Genomic DNA, 22,169 nt, shown 5'->3' on the forward strand with positions numbered 1-22,169 from the left:
ATTAAGTTGAAGTTGATGAATTGCCGCCTCCAAATTTGTATCCTTCAAAATCTCTCCATGTGGAATGAACACAAACAAACAAGATAACTTCACTCCCCATTAAAAACTCATCACTAACGTCCTTTTCTTCGGATCATTCGATAAATTTTCCTGTAAGTTGTTCTATCTTTTCCGATAGATTTCTCATGATTTGGTTATTGCAGTGTTAGTGTTTTTTATTTGGTCACATACAGGGGTGGCAATCTTGACCCAAACCATTTTAAATTGGTCAATTTAGGTTGTTTTAAAAATTAAATGGGTTGGTTTGAGTCAGAGATTTTAACCAAATGGGTCATTTGAAATTTCATCTTGTTATTTTCGGGTCAAAACGGGGTCAACATATTCAAAGAAATGGGGTCGATGTGGGTTAGTGTCCTAAGGAAATGTGGCAGGTTTCGGATCAGAACGGGACAGGTTTCGGCACGAAACAGGTTTGAGATTGGAGCGGGTTCGATTCAAGTTTCAAGCCGACACCGGGTTCTGACTCGTTCAAAAGAAAAAAACCCGAAACCCGTTCTGACTCGTTCTGACCCTAACATATTCTGACCCAAACCAAAACAACCATTTTTTTAGTTGACCCGTTCTGACCCAAACCCATTTCGACCCATGACTCATTTCGACCCATAACCCGTTCGACCCAACCCAACTCATTTGCTACCTCTAGTCACATAATTTAAAATCTTTAGCAATACCACTTTACTTTTATAAATTGATCTTTTTAAAAAAACTTTAAAATGATCCTACATGAATCTTGAGAGGCTGCAGAATTCAAAGCTGATATGAATATGCATAGAACATGAATAATTGACAGAAATACATTATTAAATTTTGTGATATCACGATCGAATTTGAAGTGAAGTTTGTGTAAACTGACAGAAAGAATGGAAGAAGAAAGACCATCCAGAGTGATTAGCAAGTTATTAGGAGGCTTAAACAGCACAATGAGAAGACTCGTGTTTGCATTCATGTCATTAGGGCCAATCCCACAACACATTGCATTCATCATGGATGGAAACCGAAGGTTTGCAAAGAAATGGAAGCTGGAAGAGGGCGCAGGCCACAAAGCCGGATTCCTAGCACTTTTGTCGGTTCTAAAATACTGCTACGAGGTGGGAGTGAAGTATGTAACCGTGTATGCATTCAGCCTAGATAATTTCAACAGACGCCCTGATGAAGTCCAATATGTTATGGACATAATGCATGAAAAGATTCAAGGGTTTTTGAAAGAACTGGATATGGTAAACAGATATGGTGTTAGAGTGTTGTTTATTGGTGATCTGAACCGACTGCATGAGCCGGTTAGGGTTGCTGCTGAGAAGGCAATGGAAGCCACTGCTAAAAACACCAAGACTTATCTTTTGGTTTGTGTGGCGTATACTTCGTCACATGAGATTCCGCGTGCTATCTATGAAGCCTGTCAGGAGAAGAGTGGTTTGGCAGTTGCATCAAAACAAAATAATAATATAAAAGGGGTGGATCTGGAGAAGCATATGTATATGGGGGTGGTTCCCGATCCGGATATATTGGTGAGGAGCTCAGGTGAGACAAGGCTTAGTAACTTTTTGTTATGGCAATCAACCAACAGTTTATTGTATTCTCCAAAGGCTTTGTGGCCTGAGATGGGATTTTGGCAAGTGGTGTGGGGGATCCTGATATACCAGAATAATTATTATTATTTGGAGAAGAAAAAGAAGCAGGCTTGATTGATGGCATATATGTATATATATGCCTTAATTTATATATGAAACATTCATCCTATTACACTACTGCTAAATCAGCTTATATATATACGAATGAACAGAATATGTATCAAACAGGAATTAAAGAATAAAATATGCTTCTTGTGACACCTTAATTAGGCGAATCACACATTAAGTTCTGTCTACATATGAGAGATATTAAGTCACAAGGAATGTTTCATCTCAAATGTGTTTCGGATGCGTCAATTCTGAAAAGTTTCCACTCAAGCAATTATGGAAAGAACACACAATAATGAGTGGCATGCGGGTTTAAGAAAGAAATCCAAAGTTCAACTTAAGTTAATATCAACGTATTTACGAAAACAGGTATCTTTATATACATACGGTAATTAAAATTTATTACATTAGGTTGAAAATTGGAAAATCAAAGTCTGGATCAAAATAGCAAAATGTACATTGGACACAAAAACACTACATGATAACAAAATGCATAGTTCTAATGATTTAATGCCCTCACATGCATCCGATTTGCGATGATATAAATAAAAGATGTTTGCAACTTTTTCCCTATTAATCCATATTCAAGAATCATCACTCATAATAATTCTATAATGGAATGCATTACACAGGCCCTACAAACCTGATTTCTAACTATAAATAGCTCGCATAGCTTATAATTTCCTTACTATATTTGCCAACGCGTTGTAAGTACCTACGCTTGCAACCAAAATCCCAGCAAGCACAAGGAATCCAATAATCACCACCTCGAGTCCAAAGGTCTAGTAAGTGCCTGAGATCTTCAAGTAACACACGGATGGAAATATGATCGATGCCAAAACCATTAAAAAAGCCCCCACAAGTGACATCAAATCCCCAAAGAAAGGGAGTGTCATGGCTACAACAACCGAGGTTATTACAAGTGTTGTTTTGATCAAGAGGCTAAACATTGTATTGAATGAAGATAGAACTCGTTCTTCAATTGAGTCAACGATTGGTGTCACCAGTAATGCATATTTAACTATCGGGGTCACCAACATGGTGAATATCGCCACTCGTGAGCTCGATTTGTCGGTAGGAAGGCTCAAGGTAATTTGTGACTCAACCTTTGAACCAAACATGAGGTAACCTACAACGGCCATTGACGAGTAAGTGATCGTGCAGAAAACAAAACACACTAGCAGCACCTGCATTTTAGATCCCATAACACCTTTTATTTCATCATATATAGATATTATCGAAATAATGTAGTTTTCGTAATTATGTTTAACACATCATTTAAAAAAAAACATGAAAAACATTAATCTTTCAGAAATGAAACATAAAAATTTTAGAGAATCTATACAATAAAACAAACAAATGTACACAAAATCTCGCTCATAGAAAATTATTGGTGGGGTCTACAGAGGGTAGGATCGGGGCAGCATTTCCTCTCTCTTGGAAGATAGAGAGATTGCGCGCTGAGATCAAACTCCAAAAACCTTTTCTTGGCATGTGAATTATAGTATCCATATATATCATATAGTGTGGCACAGGGGACCAAAGCAGCAACAAAACAAAAGGTACACTTGCACATCAAAGATGTTTGATAGTACCTTCGAGAATTGATGCTTGTTTCTCATGGAAATATACAAAGTAGGGAGAACCGGATGCACACCAAAACAGAAAGCATACAAGCCAACCGCCGAAGGCATTCCGTTCCAATTTACCAATGTACCATTTCCCTGAAACCCGACACCATCAAACATACCTACCCATAAGACCGAGCCTAACACAATCAAAGATGCTAGGACACCAGTTGCTGATATATAAGAAAGAATTCTCATATTATTCAACCAAACAGTGGGGAGTATGATGGCCGCGACAATAACAACAAAGCTTTTCTTGCTACTCACATGAACCCCAAATATATCAAAGTCCATGTGCGGAAACAAGTTGCTTAAATTATCGCCTTCCATGATTAAAAACCCCGTTGCAACTAAATAAAGCTCCATGTTAATGGTGACTAATACTAAGATTCTACCGGTTTTACCAAAGGCTCGATCTCCAATGTCGGGATAACTTCTTATTGTTGGATCAATATTCATACATCTATTAATAAGTAAGCCGGTGTAGAACGTTGAGGCGGCTAATGTGAAAAGCAGAAGCAAGCTCAACCACCCTCCGTCCGCCAGTGCCTATGGAACCGTTATGATCCCAACACCTGATAATTGTGAAACAAATAGCAATCAACAGTTAACAGTTTTGAGTGCAGCATACATGTTGTATATAAATGATAATAACTTATAACCTGATAGTGCATTGAGACCATTGAAGCATGTGTTGAGGAAGGAGGAAGTGGCAGCAGTGACTAGGTGTTGGTTTTCTGGATCCATATATAAAAATTTAGAGATAGACCGGAAGAGATGCATGGTTGATTTTATGCATGATCTAAAATAGGTTCGGTTCGGCCGTTTAGAGGAAGGAGCATTCATTGGAATTGGTCTTGGTCTTGGTCTTGGTCTTGGTCTTTTTTATAGGAACTGAGAACAGCAATTAATGTATAAATCAAATTTTATTACGACACCATATTTTATAAGTGTGGCTTTTCTTTACTCAATTTGGGTAAGGTTAATGACATGATTAAAAACGTGCCGTGTCATGCAACCTGTTGTCATCAACCTATTTTAGATGATTGAAAAAATGAGAAATCATAATAACATTAATGGTACGGGTTAGGAACCTCTAAAAGTGCATAGTGTGAACTAGAGAACAAGAGGGGAAAATTGAGGTGGCAAATTCCCTTCCCGAGAACACCACCCCATGTACTCGGGAATGGGAAGAGGAGGGTGGATCTTCGGTTACTAATGTCGATGAAGAGGTTGGAGAATGTACATGTTTTTCCAGGCTCAATTTACATGTTACATTTTAAAACATTAATTTATTTATCTTTATTTTAACCAAACTTTATTATAATATAATGTATATTTAGATAGATGCACATTCAAGAAAATCTAGAAAATAAATATTTTATCTTTATTATTTTAATAAGAAAATGCATTCTATTTTTAAATTACATTTTTATTACTAAATAAGCTTATTAAGAAGGAAAGTTATAGACGACACTTCTTTAAAGAAGGAAAAAGAAAAGATTATGACATGTGATACGGAAAAGATAGTGCAGGATGCTACGGAAGTTAGGGACGACACCTTCCACTCTCAAAATGTGAGATCTAAAGCCCTTGGACTATAACCCCTTTGCCTACCCGGTTGCACCACCCTAATAGGGTCTAGGGGCTGGCCGTTTTGGGGGACAAAAGACAATGCTCTCTGTAATCACATATCAATCATATTTGTTACGGTAATGTTTTGACTAACAAGTTAAAAACTAGTCTATATAAGCTGAGTTATGATTAATACACTGTAATTAGTTTTTTAAGTTATTTTTAAGAGTAATAAACATGGGAGTTATTCACAGACTTAATAATTTGATACTGTAACTAATTTTAACAATAAGTTTACACTTGATCCAAAAAAGGTGATCAAAAGTGATGAATGCGATCCAGCCACGTCCTTATTTTAAAAAGGTTGGTTCGACCAACATCCGCATAAAAGACTAAACCTAATAAACTTAAACCTGAAATATAAATACAAAATCAGAAAACAACAACATATTATGTTCTCAATACAAAACTATAAATAACTAACAAAACCACATAAACACTTGTACCAGCCTAACAATTTCCTTTTTATTCTCCTAGTAATTCTAATAAACTCTGCGCACAAGTGTTTATACAGTTAATATTTCAGATTTAGTGATAAAAGTCTATTACAACTGTCTTGTTGGCTGCTACTCCCAACAGTGACTTTTATCACTTAATTTGAAGTTTCGACATCTGAGAATCCAGCTTCTGGACATCAGATTCAGATGATTTGTTGAGCCAGGGGTGCTGCAAACACTGCTGAGCAGTGGGTCGTTTTTCTGGTACAAAATCAAGTATGGGAATCAAGAAGTCTGCAAAATCACGTGCATCGTTCACACTGAACTTAAATTTGTCAGTCAGCAGGCAAGTGAGAGGACAGTGCTTCAGTCTGCGGATCCGTTTCAGGTCACCATATCTGTCAAAGTAGTCTTTCGATCGAAGCCCTCCAACGGCTATCTGTTGTTATAAGTTATCAACAGAACAAACAGATCATCATAAAAACCTACTAAGATAATCAATGATTGTTGTTAATTAATTAGTTATTTATTACCTTTCGTGGCATCTTCCCGAGCATCTCCATCATTAAAGCAAGGTGGTCCTGTAATCATTCCAGATCATTAAATCACAATAATATCTAGGGGTATTCATAAACTCTTAAAAACCGATAAGCGTTAAGTTGTTTTACCATTTTTGGCCACAAATGAAAGGAAAAAAAACACTAAATCAAGTCATTTTCAGATAAACGGGCAGACACATTAATGTATGAGTCAGACAAGGTTGTTCAAAAAGCTCAAGACTCGCTCGAAAAAAGCTCACATGAAATTAGTTCGTTTAAATAAAGTGCAAATTTATATAGCGATATGACATTTTTTAATGAAAAATTTTAAAAATCATTGAAAATTCTCTTAATATTGAAAAGTTCTCGTTTGGCTTGCTTAAATGTAAAGCCCAAATTCTAATATATATAAAGTATAACCTATATTTTAATATATACAAATTATGATTTCTGTAGTTTATAAATTATGGATTATGTGTATGTCACAAATATTACTTTTAGTTTCTATATATACCAATGTGTGAGTAAAATATAAAAAATAAACGAAACGGCTCAAGCTTTTGATGAGCCAGGCCAGCTCGGTTCCTAAGCGAGCCCAGCCAGAACCCACCCTAACTCGGCTCGTTTACAGCCCTAAATTCAGATACGGCTAGAGGTAGCAATCAAGTAACTGGTGTACCAAACCCGAAAGATATTAACCCATTAATAACTAAACGAGTCAAAGTTGCTACTACCTCTAGACAGAATAATTTATAAAAACAAAACTCTAAATACCTCGTCTTGGCTGAAACTTTGTCCGGTTTTAGGGGCAAACATCACCTCACCGGTAGCTAGCTCAAACGCAGTGCAAGCAAACGACCACATATCAGCCGAATACGAGTACCCTGACTGCAATATAACTTCAGGAGCTCTATACTGCCTCGTTTGAATCTCATCCGCATTCGGACTATTACCCCAGCACGCATTCCCAAAATCCACAACTTTACACCTAAAAATCAATCCCATCAGGACATCTGTTATCCTTTGTAGCGGGCCGCACGCCTCCCAATGAAGCCCTTCTTGCAGTTATCCTAGCAACCGCCTGTCTAGCCCTCTGCTTTAACTTCTTCTCGATAGCATTAGCCACCAACCCACCACCACTATTCACACCCCCCTCGGGTTTACTAACAACGGGGCATGTTTTAGACCGAACCGGGTCATTTGAAGGGTTTATGGTGGAAACAAGAAGTATGTTCTCGGGCTTTAGGTCAGTGTGTATTATACCAAGTTGTGTGTGTATGTAATCTAGTGCGGTCAGTATGCATTTGCAGATGTCTTTTACTTTGTTCAACGGAAGGCCTTTGTAACGATTGTATTTGATTAGTTTGAGAATGCTGTCACCGAGAAGTTCAAAGACCATGCAGTAATGCTGACCGTTTGGGCCCGTGTGCTTGAAGTGGTCTACTAATCGTATTAAATTTTCTTGTTATCGGGGTCGTGTTGGGTTAGTGCAGAAAGAATTTTGATCTCATGTATGGCGGATCGAGTGAAATGAGGCGCGCTTTTTTGGATCTTGAGGGCGACGTATTTCTGCATTATGAGTTGTTGTGTAACATTAGATATTGAAGTTAGGCAAGTAAATCATTGAATAATATTTAGTCTGCAAATCCTAGATTTAATTGCCATTTATTTATGATAATAAGTTTATTAAATGAAATGTTGCAGAGTATAAATAGAAATGAAGGAACTTTCTTGTTCATGTCCGTTGGTTAATAAAATGAATGTGTTCTATGGACATAAATGAGGAAACACAAACAAACAGACAGATTTATATATACCTACATAAATGAAGAAATATAAAACAAACACATCAAAATTAGGCCAGCGTGGAATCGGGAAATAGATATAGTTAAGTATAAAATAACAAAGTTAGAAGACAGAGTTAAATAAAGGAACGATACTACATGATAATTAAGTGAGTGAGAAAAGTTACAGATGATGTTTGGGAGTCATAAGCAAGCCAAACGGTGGAGAAGTGGCCCCAGCCGAGCTTCCGTTGAGCGATGTATCGGCGACTCTAACGGCGTGATATCCTCCTTTCCTGTACCAATCCATGCCTTCGTCCTCATCCTCAGAAGACGATGACATTGTTGATTTCCAGAGTTGGGGGGAAAACTTTATTTTATATAATATTAAGTCAGAATGAGTGTCTTGTGTTGTGATGGGCTGGGCTGTCATTATTCATACACAGACAGACAGACAAACAGACGCTCTCACCATCATACACTATCAAGCGACACCCAAGCTTTTAAGGGGGTGTTTGGGTTTTAAAACTTGTTTATTTGTTTGTCGAAATGTAAAATAGGTTTGGTTAAGCTCCTCCAAAAGCCTTAAATTAGAGCTTTTTAAAAGTTGCTTTTACTTTTCAAAAAGCAAAATAGCAATCATTATTGGCTGCCTATACTTCTTAATTTCAACTTAAACCACACCATCTTATCTTACTTGTTAGTAAATCATCAACGCATAATATGGGATTTGAATTGATCGGACTCATACATATAAAGTCGTGGCCTGGGCTGGCCCACACAAAGATCCGCCCGCTTAGAATATCGGTATCCGATATCATTTGTCTATCCCTTAATAACGTAAATGTGATAAATAAATAATAATAATAATAATAATAACAACTTTATGTACACATCTGCAAATGGGGTTTTACCTTTTACAACAACTTTGGAAATGTGAAATGTGGTGAGATGAGTTATAAGAAATAGAAGAAACGACGAGCAATAGCTAAATGATTGGTCTATGTATTAATTATTAATTTAAAAATTAAAACTTAAACCTTGCCCAACGCTTGCGGTAATCTTCAATCCTTTGCTCCAACACTCCTATTTTGCGCCCTTGTGTTGTTGTGTTTTGCACTAGAGTTTTCGATGTGACGGGGCTCCACGCCCCGTTCATTCACCTCTCCCACACCACATATCTTTAGGACTTAGGAGTGAATTAGATTGTTGTTAATGCACACGTGCGCGCATGCACACACACATATATGGATCATTTCTTTTGACAAACCCTCTCTAGTTGTAAAAATTTTGAGAACCACCTCCACCAATATATATATATATATATATATATATATGGGAAGGCCGTTGCTATGTTCCAGAGATACCATGGTAGTAAGGCCATGAAGAGAATGAAAACTCACTTGAGTTGTGAAAACCCGTGAAAACCCAATGTAACATCATTTTTTTCTTTGTTTTTTTTACACATGTAATATATGTTGTAACATTTAATACAAAGCATTGAAAACTAAAAAAATTGTTTTGCTATTTTTTAAACATTTTTTACTAATTTTTATATATGTTTTCAGGAGATAGAAAAAGTTATATTTATATTTACATTTTTTGTTCACTTTAATTGTAGACCACAAGATTTAAACTTTAATTAAAAACATGTGATTAAAATGGGTTTTTAGAGTTTTCACAACTCAAGTGGGTTTTTATTTTAACCTTATATATATATATAACTCAAGAACTTGTATTAGTCATTATAGATGTCATGCTTAATACCTTTTACTTAAGGAGTTAAGGTGGAGGGTGTCATCTTGCTTACACCACGTCCAAACATCAGGCTTCCCAATGGATGGCAGTCACACCATTCCATTGGTCTGCTATCTTGTCGCACGTCTCTCTCCCTCACTCACATCATCACCACGAAAAACATGTGTCCTTGTAAAATGTCATGTAAGTTCAGGGTAAGGTAAGATTATAACAAACCTTACCGTTATTTCAGGGGATAGATAGCATGCTTTTACTTCGTCTCTAAAATAACCCATTTTTTTGCATGTTAAGTGTAATAAATCCGAATTACATAGAGTGTGGCTAAGGTGATGGTAATGAAAATAAGAAACAACTTAATGAGGCGAGTGTTAATAATGTGGCAAAAGTGTATATCTAGTGAAAGTACGTATAGGCTTTTCTAAAATGTCTTTATGTCAAGACAGACCTAAGGTAAAGGCAAAACAAATGTAAAGAAAAAGCTAAGGTAAGATGGATTTTATGAGATGCTAGTACTATGGTCCCCGAAATTTATGACAAAAATATATGCTCCCCTAAGAGTCGATAACTTTGATCCCGCGACTCTATGTACTCATACTTTCGATCCTGTCCCTGGAGAGTTACAAGTCTAACAAGTCCTTATAATCCGCTTAAACAATATCAATTGAGATCTACCTCTTTTGTTTCTCCCATTCGTAATTAGCAGGGGCGGGTGTAGAATGGGTTCCCCGGGTTCACAGGAACCCATTGATTTTCAAATTTTACGTTAAAATGATATATAAAAAGTATTAGTGAACCCATAAGATTTTTAGAAGTGAACTCATACCAAAAAGTTTAAGATGGTCTAATGGTAAACTCAACTAAAAACCTTTCCAATCTTTTGAAGCTTGAAAGGTCTCAAGTTCAAGTATTTCAAAGGCTCATTTTCATTACATATTTTTTTTTCTTTTTGGTAAACCATTATTGTGTATTTAGTTGGGGGTTTTTAATAGCTAAAAAAAAAAACGTTTTCGCTTTTGATTATTTTCAAACCTATTCATAAATCATGCATCCACAACCCATTTATTCTAATTCTTTTTTTTTTCATTTTAAATGACCTTACATGCGTTTTAAATTAAAATATTGTTTTATTATGGTATCGTATATATAGTATTCTTCGACAAGGCCCAACTGACCCGAAAAATTTAGCGTTTGTTTGTGTGAAATTTGAACACTAAAAAAAAGTGAACCTATAGGAAAAAAATCCTGAATCCGTCACTGGTAATTAGGGTAGAAGTTTTTCACTAGTTTTGTAACATGCCTCCTTCGTACATTAGTAAACCATCTCAATCCTCATCCTTTATCTTATACACATCCATTTCTAATCCAATCCAACCTTACACATCCACCTCAACATCATCATCTCTGCTACCATTGTATTCTGTGCTTACGCTTTATTGTGTCCTCATCGAGAACCTCTGTTACGCAATACTTAGGTGGATGTTGTCCACTTGCACCAACCCATGGGCTACATCACCATCTATGTCCCCGTCACTCTGGACAAACGACCCTAAATACTTGAAGTTGGTTCTTTGTAGGACAACTTGGCGTTCAACGGTAATTCACCAATTTGAGTGTCCTCAATATTTGCAACACTGAAGTTATATTAATCATACTCAGTTTTAGAGTCACTTATCCGTAACCTTTATACTTTGGTGTTATTCACTCTTGATAATCAAATTAACGCAAGTAACCTTTTGACTTAAAATGGCAACAACATTATTTTTATTTAGAACAACTTTAAGACCACATGTTAAAACTTTGTAACCTAACAATCAAGTACAACTTTAAATATCCTCATAAACTCTTCATTGCATTTTAGATTCCCCAAGAATTTTATTGAACTATATATTTGTTTAATACTCGTCATCTATCCAATATATATATATAGGAGGGTTCAAATGAAAACCACCTACTAAGTTAAAAACTATGAAAACCAATATTAACCAATCACAAAATTTTGTTTTTATTTTATTTTATCTATTAATAAAGGGCTTATACGTCATTTGCATTGCATCCTATATTTTTGGAATATTTCATTCTCTCTGTACAAAGTAAAACCTAATTGTTAAATACCAAATACAGTAGAAATTCGATAAATTAATACTCGATTATTTAATAAACTCTCTAAGATAATATTTTTTGTCGGTCCCGACTCGGGGATAGGGTGCTAAATTAATAATTCGCTAAAATTATAAGATAATATATTTTTGATAATTTCTTTAGACCCCATATAAAATATAAATTAATAATTCCTTATATATAGCATATTACATGAATGATTTATGAAGGTTTCTTGAAAAATGACTCAATTGTCTTTTGTTTTTTGTTAAAATTAATTTCCCCTTGAATCTCGTCTCTAATTTTCCGTAGCATGTGATTGCCGCTTTAATAGCTTCGTTTCGCGAAGGGGTCTCCATTGTAGAACTTTCATCATCTTCTTCATCGATATCATCTTTATTAATTCCAATAACGCTTTCAATAATTTCTTCATCAGTCAACAACTGTGCAACTACATTTTCTTCTGGGTGAGTCAGAACATCTTCGACATCCATTGCATTGCGATAACCCAACTCTTTGATCAAATTCTGGAGTTCTTGAGTGCTTTCACCACCTTCATCTGAGTTCTCAAAAGTCATGTTATCTGTTGATCGAAGTTTACAATGACGAAAGCAGCTCGCAATTGTATTTGCATGAACATCTATAGTCCATGCTGAAATTGCAAGATTCATTGCATCTAATACATTTATTTTTGCTGGATTTGAAACCCCTAATTCATAACCCTCAAAAAGACTTCTATAAAATCGACGACGATAATGCATCTTAAAAGCTTCTAGTTTCTTAGGCTCAGGCTCCTTGGTTATATAAATTAATAATTATTAATTTATCGATTAATTAATTACTCTTTTAATTAATAAATTTTGGTGGTCCCAAGTATATTATTTTATAGAGTTTCTATTGTATCTACTAGAAATAAACGATTGCAGCAACTTTGAAGCTGATCCTTTGATTTCGAAGCTGACCCCTTCGCTTATGGATCTAAATTTGTATTCACCTCATTGAAAAAAAAAATACACTAATGGATGACAAAACAATCAATTTGAAGCTGATCTTTTGAAGGCTGCGACTACAAAACAATCAATTGAGAATCGTCAGAAGAATTATCTGGCTCAATGACATGAGGCGATGGTCTTCTGGCTCAATGACATGAGGCGATGGTTAAAGCTTGGGATCCTTGTGGTCTCAGGTTCGAAACTTGACTCATATATATATATATATATATAAATTACGTATTAGAAGCATTTTGTTGCAATTGGTCTTCTGGCTCAATAACATGAGGCGATGGTTAAAGCTTGGGATCCTTGCGGTCTTAGGTTCGAAACTTGACTCAAGGAGGGGGGGGGGGTTCCATAGTGGTGGGTTTCCTCTTTCATGGTGTTTATGGGTGAGTCAGGATTGAAACGTTAAAATCAATATGAACATTTGACATTGCAACTTAATTGGGTATAGGTGGTGAACCCAAAAACTACTAAAAAAAGAAAGAAGTATTTTGGTAAAGAAATAAAATTAATTAATTAATTGCTGTAGCAATAATTAAAGTTTTAGTAACTTTTAGTTTGCACATTTCCTTCCGTCATCTCGTAAGTACATCCTGGATCCATCCGACGACTCTCTATTCCGATTGGATTGGATTCAAATCGACCAGCAAACTTACTATTAATCCAATCAATTTCTCAAAACCCTAACCTTTCAGATCTCGGATCCAGTTACTGCAATTCGTCGATCGTAACCTACTTACTATATTATTTGAAATGGCGGATCAATTTGAACACTACTTCAAAAGAGCAGATTTGGATCAGGACGGTCGCGTTAGTGGTGCCGAAGCTGTTTCCTTCTTTCAAGCCTCCGGTTTACCTAAGCCGGTTCTCGCTCAGGTAACTAACTAACTAACTGTTGCCATCCACTACTTTGTTAGAATTTTGGTTTTAAATGATGCTTAGTTGGAGTATTAATCTGTATCAGATTCAAGCCAGATTTGTTAGGTTAGGTTACATACCAGAATCATATGACAGATATGAATTTGTATGAGTTACATTTAGTTATAGACACAACTGCTTCTTGTTTTCATATGCCATTTTACTGTCTGAATGTTTTATAATCACTTTTCGATGGTGATTCAAGGAAGTCATTGATAATTTAAAAACTAATTTTACTTTTTTGATAGTCAAGTTTGTGTTAGTTTGACAATGGTTATATGAACCCTAAACAGTAAGATATTCATTAACAGAAGTAGGTTACACCATGTCCATAGCTGTCAACAGTGAATAGCAGTCAATAGCGACAACCTACCTATACGCTACATAGCCACAGCCATGAAATTGGCACTATTTGATGTTTAGCGATAAGGTATTAGAAATTTTTTTAAATGTTTTACACAGAAGTAAGTCCCCAACCAAAATAGCTATTATAATCAATAAATACCACCAAGATAGCTTATAAAAAATGCAGATGGTCGCTATTTCACACGATTTGGTCACTGCAGATCACTTAGCACTAACCTGCCACTACGCTACGCTATTTGCTATAGCGGGCGCTACGGGCACTATTGACAACGTTACACAAGCACTAGTAACTGATAGGTATATTCATTAACAGAAGTAGGTTACACAAACACTAATAACTGATAGGGTAATCAATTTCAAAATGCACATTCAAACACCATGTTATTTCATTATTTAGCAACTGTATGATATGCTTTCTTGAGTCTGAAGAGAAAATAAAGCAGAACTAGTATTATGTATGTGTGTGTGTGTGTGTGTATTTCATATTTGAAAGAAAGAAAAATAAATTATCATGCTTTAGAGTTTCTTTTTCGTGTTTTCAATTTCCTTTCTTTTTCTTTTTTTCTTTCTGTGTTTTTTACATTCTTTCATGGCATGTATTTGTTTGTGTGTAGATATGGACATATGCAGATCAAAATAGAACTGGTTACCTTGGGCGAACAGAGTTTTACAATTATCTGAAACTTGTTACCGTTGCACAAAGTAAGCGAGACCTTACTCCAGATATTGTGAAGGCGGCATTATACGGGCCTGCTTCATCTAAAATCCCTCCTCCCCAGATTAATCTGCCTGCTTCTACTCCACCTCAGCCAAGTCCAAACATGGTGGGATCAACAGGAGCTGGTATAAGGGGTTATCCACCACAATCAGGTCAAGTCATGAGACCCAATCAGGTAATGCCAGGTGGAGGGACAAACGTTTACAACGGTTCACTTACAAGTGGAATACAATCTCAAGTTCCTAGTACCGCCACTAGTAGTACCTTATTGCAAAATGCTAAACCAAACGGTTCAGTTGCTACCGTGTCTGCACCTAAAGATTCAGTCAGTCGTGCTGTTTCAGGAAACGGGTTTGCATCATTTGGTGCTGCTGTTTCATCTCAGCCAAGGGTTCCATTGCCCGTGTCTGCTGGTGGAGCTCAGTTATCTAATAAACCCTTTCAAAGTCACCAGCCTACTGTTAATCAGAATCACCACACACAATCAAATTTTAGACCTAATCAGCAAACTCCTGGATCTACATTTGCACCTGTCAGGCCTGAAAATCTTCCTTCTTCACAACCATGGCCAAAAATGTCACCAACCAGTATTCAGAAGTATGCCAAGGTTTTCATGGAGGTTGATACAGACAGAGATGGTAAAATTACTGGCGAGCAGGCACGCAATCTGTTCTTGAGTTGGAAGTTGCCTAGAGGTAGGCCAAATTTCTTTCAATTCACATTGCTTTATTGAGTTTTCTAGTTGCAAACTAAACTTAAGGTGTCATTTTAGTTCATTTAATTCTTGTGAGTCTGAATAAACTAAAAGCTACATCTGAATATCAACACGCTAGAAAACAAGACACACATGACACATGCCTAACCTTTAAGTCCTCTATTTATGCACTAATTAGAAAAGAGGAAGATGAAGTACTTTTTCATTATGATTTTCAGTTATAAGCACATGGTTACAGAGAATTAGAGATTAGTGATAAGTATCACAAAGAAGACACCTTATATAAGTTCTATATGAATAGGAAACCAACAAGTAACATGATCATAAGTGATATCTAGACTTTGTTATTTATACAATGGCTTAAATTGTGTGTTCTTATCAATCTGGCTGTATAGACATTGACTTTCTTCAGAGTAAGATAATCCATAGTTACCAAAGGCGCTAGACGCACTCAAGGTGCATAGGCCTTGCCTGGGGCCTAGGCGCAAAAAAACTGAGGGCCTATGAAAAAAACACGCACTTAAATTAAAAAAATTTGAATTATATTATGTATTAGAAAAATAATACCATTCTTCGTATAAAATAAACAAAACCTATTATATAACATCTAATATCATCTAACTAGTACCAAAAGCTCTAAAAGAGTTGAGATTCAAATGTAATTCCTAAACTTGAATAACAAAATGTTCAAAGTAAACGTACCAATAATTCAAATACCAAAATGTTTAAAACATGAAAACCAAAAGTTCAAAAAGTAATAAATAGTAAAGGTTCAAATGATCATTGTTCTTGATCCATCATCAAAACCAGTAGAGGTGCCGCCCACTTCTAGAATCGAGGGTCTAGGAACTAGAAGTAGAAGCACAAATATTGGGCCTCGCCTGGAAAATGGGCATAGGCGCAAGAAGCGAGGGCTTTTAATAACTATGAGATAATCAACCAAAATGTTGAACAGATGATGCTATATTGTGTATGGTCTGTCCCATACGCTTATATATTAAGTAAGAAGATACTTTTCTATTTTTTTGATTCACTAAGGAAAATATTCAAATATGCACACCAAATGAGTTAAAGAAATAATAAGTGAACCATTTAAATTAACTTATATGTTGAAGGAAAAGCTGCATGAAGTGCAACCTATAAAAATTTTCTCGCCTCTTTTTTGGCATCCGCATATTAACCAAAAATATCTATTAGAGTTGTTGAAAACTGTGTTTACAGCGAGGACCATAGAAAGGCACTCTTTGTTTTCCTGAGCTCTAATTACTTGATTTCTCTTTGCTCTATTTTATAATTATTTTCTTTATTTATGCAACACTTGCTTTAAAATATAATGTTGGGCCGTTCACCTAGAATCAAAAGATTTCTGGACCAGTTGGTCTTGGAGATCTTTGTGGCATGGTGTTGCTGTTGCTATCTAAAAGTTATCTCAATTTCTTTTAAATTTATGTTATAGTTCTATATGCATAAGAAAGTTAATAAGTATCGATGTCATTTTGCTTAAAAATGACGGAACAATGAAATTTTACCAACCTACATGAAGTGCCTGTAGGAGCACAATGCTTCATTTATTTGACCAGTTATGCTTACATATTTGTAGTTTATATCTTTGTAGGCTGTACTAGTTGTGTCTAGAAAACACATATTAATTTTAAGTTTGCTATATTCTAGACAATAGCCATAAAGGAAACAGTTTCAACACTAGAAATCCATCACTAGCAATAAAGCACACGCTCATAAGTATTGTTTTGCTAAAATGGGACGTGCTTGAAAACACACACTTATCGTGTTCTTTAAAAAAAAGCAGAAACCCAAGCTTTTAAGCAATCTGAGAATTGCCAAACACTATTTAGCATGGTGAAGATAGAGCACTTTGTTTGTGAAAGTATCGTTTTAGAATTTCTTGAATGTTTAAATCAAGTAGAGGTAATTAAGTTGATTATGGTTATTATCGGTATTTCAGAGATCTTAAAGCAAGTGTGGGACTTGTCTGATGAGGACAATGACAGCATGCTTTCTCTCAAGGAATTTTGTATTGCTCTGTACCTTATGGAGCGGTTTAGGGAAGGTCGTGCTCTTCCTAAGGTGTTACCACCTAATATCTTTGAGGGTCAAATTCAAACATCTGCTGCTTCACAATGGAGACCTCCACCAGGTATAAGCACTTGTAATTATATATTAATGCAATATTATTTTGATAAAATGATTTGGGAGGGTTCATGCATTACAGATGGAACATGTAAGTAAATGGGACGTGTATCATGTTGCCAACCACTAGCTATAATTAGTTAAGTATATTGTAGGTGCTCAACCACATGGGATGACGGGCCTGCAACAGGTGGCACCTGTTGCAGCAAGACCACCTCGTCCTGTTCCAGTTCCACTTCCAGTAACCGAGGCTGATGAACACCAACAGAACCAGCCCAAACAGCGCAAGCCAGTTCCTGTGCTGGAGAAGCATCTAGTGGACCAACTTAGCACCGAAGAGCAAAATTCATTGAATTCTAAGTTCCAGGAGGCAACCGAGGCAGATAAAAAGGTAAATACATGAAGTTCTTGTTTCCATAAACTTTAATTTAATATAATAGATTATGGCTGAATTCTCTGCATCCTAAATCAGTCCTAGTTAGCTGCATGTTTCTTGGTTCACCTTTATAATGTTGCAATTTTAATCAGATGACCAGTAATAAGTGAGCACCTTGTTACAAAACAAAAGGACCAAAGTATATGTTTTTAACTTAAGAATTGCAAGTAGCGAGTATCTACATAACTTGCATAATGAAGCATGCTCACCAGATGGTTTTTTGGCTGCCTTTCTATTTATCATACTTGTCTGAGAGTTGAACACTTTCATTCTTTTGAGCATCTACTTTTTCTTTTTCTAACACACAGGTGGGTGAACTTGAAAAGGGTATATTGGAAGCCAGACAGAAGATTGAGTTCTACCGGCACAAGATGCAGGAAATTGTGAGTTCTTTCATCCATTCTTCCCTTTATAATCAATCGTAGTTCTCGTGTGCGTGTGCATGGTTTAGAACTATGACAAGTACCTGATATTTAATTGGCGATGTTTGAATGAGATGAGATTTTATGGTTGATTAGATATCATATTTCATCTTTAGTATTTGTAGTTCAAAAGGCAAAAAGTTGATACTAACTTACTGTGTAAACTGGGGTGCAATAATTTGGGGCTTCCTTCAGTATTACATCTGGGTTGTTGTTTTCAAGCAATAAACATCTAAATTCTGAATATGTATAAATTTGACATCTATCATATGTTTTTTTGCTTTAATTACAGGTGTTGTACAAGAGCAGATGCGACTCTAGATTAAATGAGATCACAGAAAGGGTTTCCGGTGATAAAAGAGAGGTATCATGTCTTATACTTGATTGATGTGAACACACATATAAATACACACTTGTACATACATACATATATATGTGTGCTTGTGTATGTGTATGTGTATGTACACATGCATATATGCATGTACATATGTGTGTGTATTCAAATAGTAAATGCTGTTCTGTGGAATAAGCAACCTGTGTTTCCAGGTTGAATTACTTTCAAAGAAATACGAAGAGAAATACAAACAGTCTGGAGATGTAGCCTCTAAGTTGACTATTGAGGAGGCGACGTTTCGTGATATTCAGGTTTAATGACAAGCTTCTCTTAAGGTTCATTTGTCCAATTTTATGCTACTGACACAATATTTGATTAATTATAATAATTAGGATAAAAAGATGGAGCTTTACCGGGCAATAGTCAAGCTCGAGCAGGAAGGAAAACCTGATGAAATTCAGGTAGGTTGTTTTCTGTTTGATTGTGCTATACATATGTGTGTATCTATACATTCTTTTTCTTGTGGATGATTATTGTTACCTTCTGATTATGTAGGCCCGTGCTGATCGCATTCAAGCGGAGCTTGAGGAGCAAGTAAAAGCATTAAATGAGCGTTGTAAGATGTATGGATTGCGTGGGAAACCAACGTCTTTGCTTGAGCTGCCTTTTAGTAAGATTCTCACATTTACCATACGGTGTTCCACCTTTTTTATTTTGGTAAACAATTCTGTTAATCTACTAAATACTCATGCTTGCTGATAAAAAAAAAATAGTCACATTTTAAACAGTTTCTTCATATTACTAATGTTTCAAAACATTTCTGATGGTAAAAGTGGTCGCATATAGTCGCATTACAGAAATTTATTCCATCATGCCATTTTTGAGGTTATTTTTGTCTGTAAAGATGCAGAAAAAGCAAAGAAAAAAAAATGCCTTTAACGAGTGAGATGATGACCGTGTGTGTGTTTTTTTTGGGGGGGGGGGATGTATTAAACTTATATATTAAAAAAAAAAATCGAATTTGTTTCATTAACATGCATACTGTACACACTTTGAGGTGTTTTGTTGATATGAATCAGCAATTGTTAAAGTTGTACATGACACAGAATATGTGGTAAACAAATGAGGATCTAAATTGATTAATTCATGCCATGGTTTTTACATACCTAAATCCTTTTTATTTCTAGCTTAAAAGTTGTGAAGGAGCTTTTGTTGTTGATTTTAATAAACTTGTTCAGGTTGGCAAAGTGGCATTCAAGAAGCAGCAGCTGATTGGGATGAAAAGTGGGATGCATTTGAAGATGAAGGTGGGAAACTAACACATAATAGAAACTTAAGTTGATGATATATGTAAAAGTTATATAATAGATTGATTTTGCATTCTGCTGCAGGATTCACGTTCGTGAAAGAGCTCACACTTGATGTGCAAAATGTGGTAGCACCTCCTAAGCCAAAGTCGCATGAGAATAAATCTAAATCCCGAGACAACACAACTACTATTGCAGCCGTATCGAATGCTGATAAGTTGACACATGATAATGAACCGAATGAGAAAGATAATGAGAAAGAGAAAGAAAAAGAGAAAGAGAAAGAGAAAGAGAAAGACAAAGAAAAAGAGAAAGATAGTCCACCTGACAGCCCTGCAGCTAGTAGCAAGGCACCAGAAAGCCCAACTAACAAGATTTTTCATGAAAAAGCACAAAGGTACCCCATTTCTTTTGAGTAAATACCATAAAAACCAACATACTTTCTTATTTCGCATAAAAAAGTTCAATCGATTTTTTGGTATTTAACTAAACTTCTAAAAACTACACGGAAACGTCCATGAACCTAATTTTGGTAATTAAAGTTCCTAAACTTGTCTCAGATGCAAGTAATCATGAAACAAAAAATTAAAATAGTTTGTTACTCTTTAAACTGATCTAATTTGTTGAAGTACATTCAGCATCTTTGCTTAAAGAAGTCTTTATATCATCTGATTTTGATCAATCTAAGAGGTAACAAGTTCTTAATATAAACTTTTGTTTACTAGTACTGCCATTAGACAAGGCTAGGGACTTTATTATAGCCAAATTTGATGGAGGGACTTATTGTATTTTTGACAAGTTTAGGGACTTTAATATACCAAATGGATTTTTTTGTGCAAAAATAAGAAATTATGTTGGTTTTTAATGGTATTAATGCTTTATTTTTTAAAATGTTAAAAGAGGCATTCCTTAATGATATTTATTTTTGTTACTGGTGCAGTGAACATTCAGATGTTCATTCAGTTATTTCTGGTGACAAAGATTTCGATGAGGCTGGTTGGGGTACATTTGACACAAGTTATGACTCAGATGCAGCTTGGGATTTTAACGCTACAAAGTCTAATAAGGTGTGTGTGTGTGTGTAAACAATTGTTTTGTGCAGATTCAGCTTAAAATTGACGATTTTGATGATATTTTGCAGGATGAGAGTAAACAATTGTTTGATGGATGGGGTGACCTAAATCCTATAAGAACTGAGGTTCCCAAAAAGGCGACTTTCACGTTTGATTCTGTTCCGGCCACACCCTCATACGAGTCACCCCCACCTGGAGACAATTTGTTCCAAAACCGAGGCCTATTTTCATCTTTTACAGACTCGGTTCCCAGCACTCCTGCTTACAGTTATGCCGGTTCACCTAGACAACAACCATTTGTTTCTGTTTTCGCGGACTCCGTTCCAAGCACTCCTATGTATGCAACCAACTCACCTCGCGAAGAACACCCGTTCACCAACAACTTTTCAAGATTCGATTCGTTTAACAGCACTCCTAATGATGGTGGACTCTTCCAACCCCGGGACTCGTTTTCAAGATTTGATTCGTTCCGCAGCACCGCTCAAGATTCCGAGTATGAGCAAAATAACCTTGCGAGATTCGACTCCATGCGCAGCACTACTGTCGATTCTGATTTTGGTCATTCACTGTTTCAAAACCCGAATGAGTCGTTCTCAAGATTTGATTCCATGAGAAGCACCAAGGAGTCGAACGATTACAATCATGGGTTCCCGTCTTTTGATGATGCGGATCCGTTTGGATCGAGTGGCCCGTTCATGTCACATGACCCGTTTAAGACGGGAGTGGAGAGTGAGACTCCAAGAAGAGATTCGGTAGATGGATGGAAGGCGTTTTAATTAGTATTGATGGTTGGGTTTTGAGTCTTGTATAGGTAAAAGTTTGTTTCCTATATTTGTTTGGTTTGGTTTGGTTTGGTTTGTTTGCTTGATTGTCTGTTTGTGTTGTTCTGGAAATTGCAGATTTTAGTTTCAGAACTATCAAACTGCAGCCGATTGATCTGTTTTGAGAAGCATAAGGTTAAAACCATTGTATAACTAAAAGAACCCTTTCTATTGAAGAAGTTCCTCTAGATCTAGATGTGCCCTTAATTACTTTCGGGATTCAATTAAATTATTGCGTGATAATAACAAAATTACTCGAGCTGACAAAATGACCAGAGCCATCTTGTGGGGTTCCAAAA

General features: G+C 36.0%; 1 protein-coding gene and 3 pseudogenes across 2 annotated transcripts; 2 read left to right on the plus strand and 2 right to left on the minus strand.

Annotated features, from left to right (window-relative positions):
• The first annotated feature begins 900 nt into the window (after window positions 1–900).
• On the plus strand, window positions 901–1,742 carry LOC143589025 (dehydrodolichyl diphosphate synthase 6 pseudogene; annotated as a pseudogene).
• Window positions 1,743–2,410: 668 nt separating this feature from the next.
• Window positions 2,411–4,111, minus strand: LOC143589024 (amino acid transporter AVT1I-like; annotated as a pseudogene).
• Window positions 4,112–5,587: 1,476 nt separating this feature from the next.
• LOC143589016 (uncharacterized) lies at window positions 5,588–8,102 on the minus strand (annotated as a pseudogene). Its single transcript, XR_013145200.1, has 4 exons — window positions 7,948–8,102; window positions 6,750–7,544; window positions 5,970–6,017; window positions 5,588–5,875 (listed from the first exon to the last, which is right to left on the minus strand). The product of XR_013145200.1 is annotated as an uncharacterized LOC143589016 (transcript).
• Window positions 8,103–13,360: 5,258 nt separating this feature from the next.
• Window positions 13,361–22,049, plus strand: LOC143589022 (uncharacterized). Its single transcript, XM_077069888.1, has 14 exons — window positions 13,361–13,488; window positions 14,511–15,309; window positions 17,293–17,484; window positions 17,633–17,868; window positions 18,222–18,296; window positions 18,628–18,699; window positions 18,882–18,980; window positions 19,062–19,130; window positions 19,225–19,339; window positions 19,908–19,976; window positions 20,061–20,373; window positions 20,917–21,043; window positions 21,118–21,860; window positions 21,949–22,049. The coding sequence occupies exons 1-13, from the start codon at window positions 13,366–13,368 to the stop codon at window positions 21,823–21,825; spliced, it is 2,997 nt and encodes a 998-aa protein (XP_076926003.1). The 5' UTR covers window positions 13,361–13,365; the 3' UTR covers window positions 21,826–21,860; window positions 21,949–22,049.
• The last annotated feature ends 120 nt before the right edge of the window (window positions 22,050–22,169 follow it).

The sequence above is a fragment of the Bidens hawaiensis genome, unplaced genomic scaffold (genome assembly GCF_021521415.1).
Source record: "Bidens hawaiensis isolate Kalapana, Puna unplaced genomic scaffold, B.hawaiensis_p1.1 tig00037165_1, whole genome shotgun sequence".
Classification (NCBI taxonomy): Eukaryota; Viridiplantae; Streptophyta; class Magnoliopsida; order Asterales; family Asteraceae; genus Bidens; species Bidens hawaiensis.

Coding starts and splice junctions, on each gene's coding strand:
- LOC143589022 (XM_077069888.1), top strand. CDS start 13,366: ATGGCGGATCAATTTGAACACTACTTCAAAAGAGCAGATTTGGATCAG. Junction 17,485..17,632: donor ACAATGGAGACCTCCACCAG/GTATAAGCACTT, acceptor AGTATATTGTAG/GTGCTCAACCACATGGGATG. Junction 20,374..20,916: donor TTTCATGAAAAAGCACAAAG/GTACCCCATTTC, acceptor TTACTGGTGCAG/TGAACATTCAGATGTTCATT.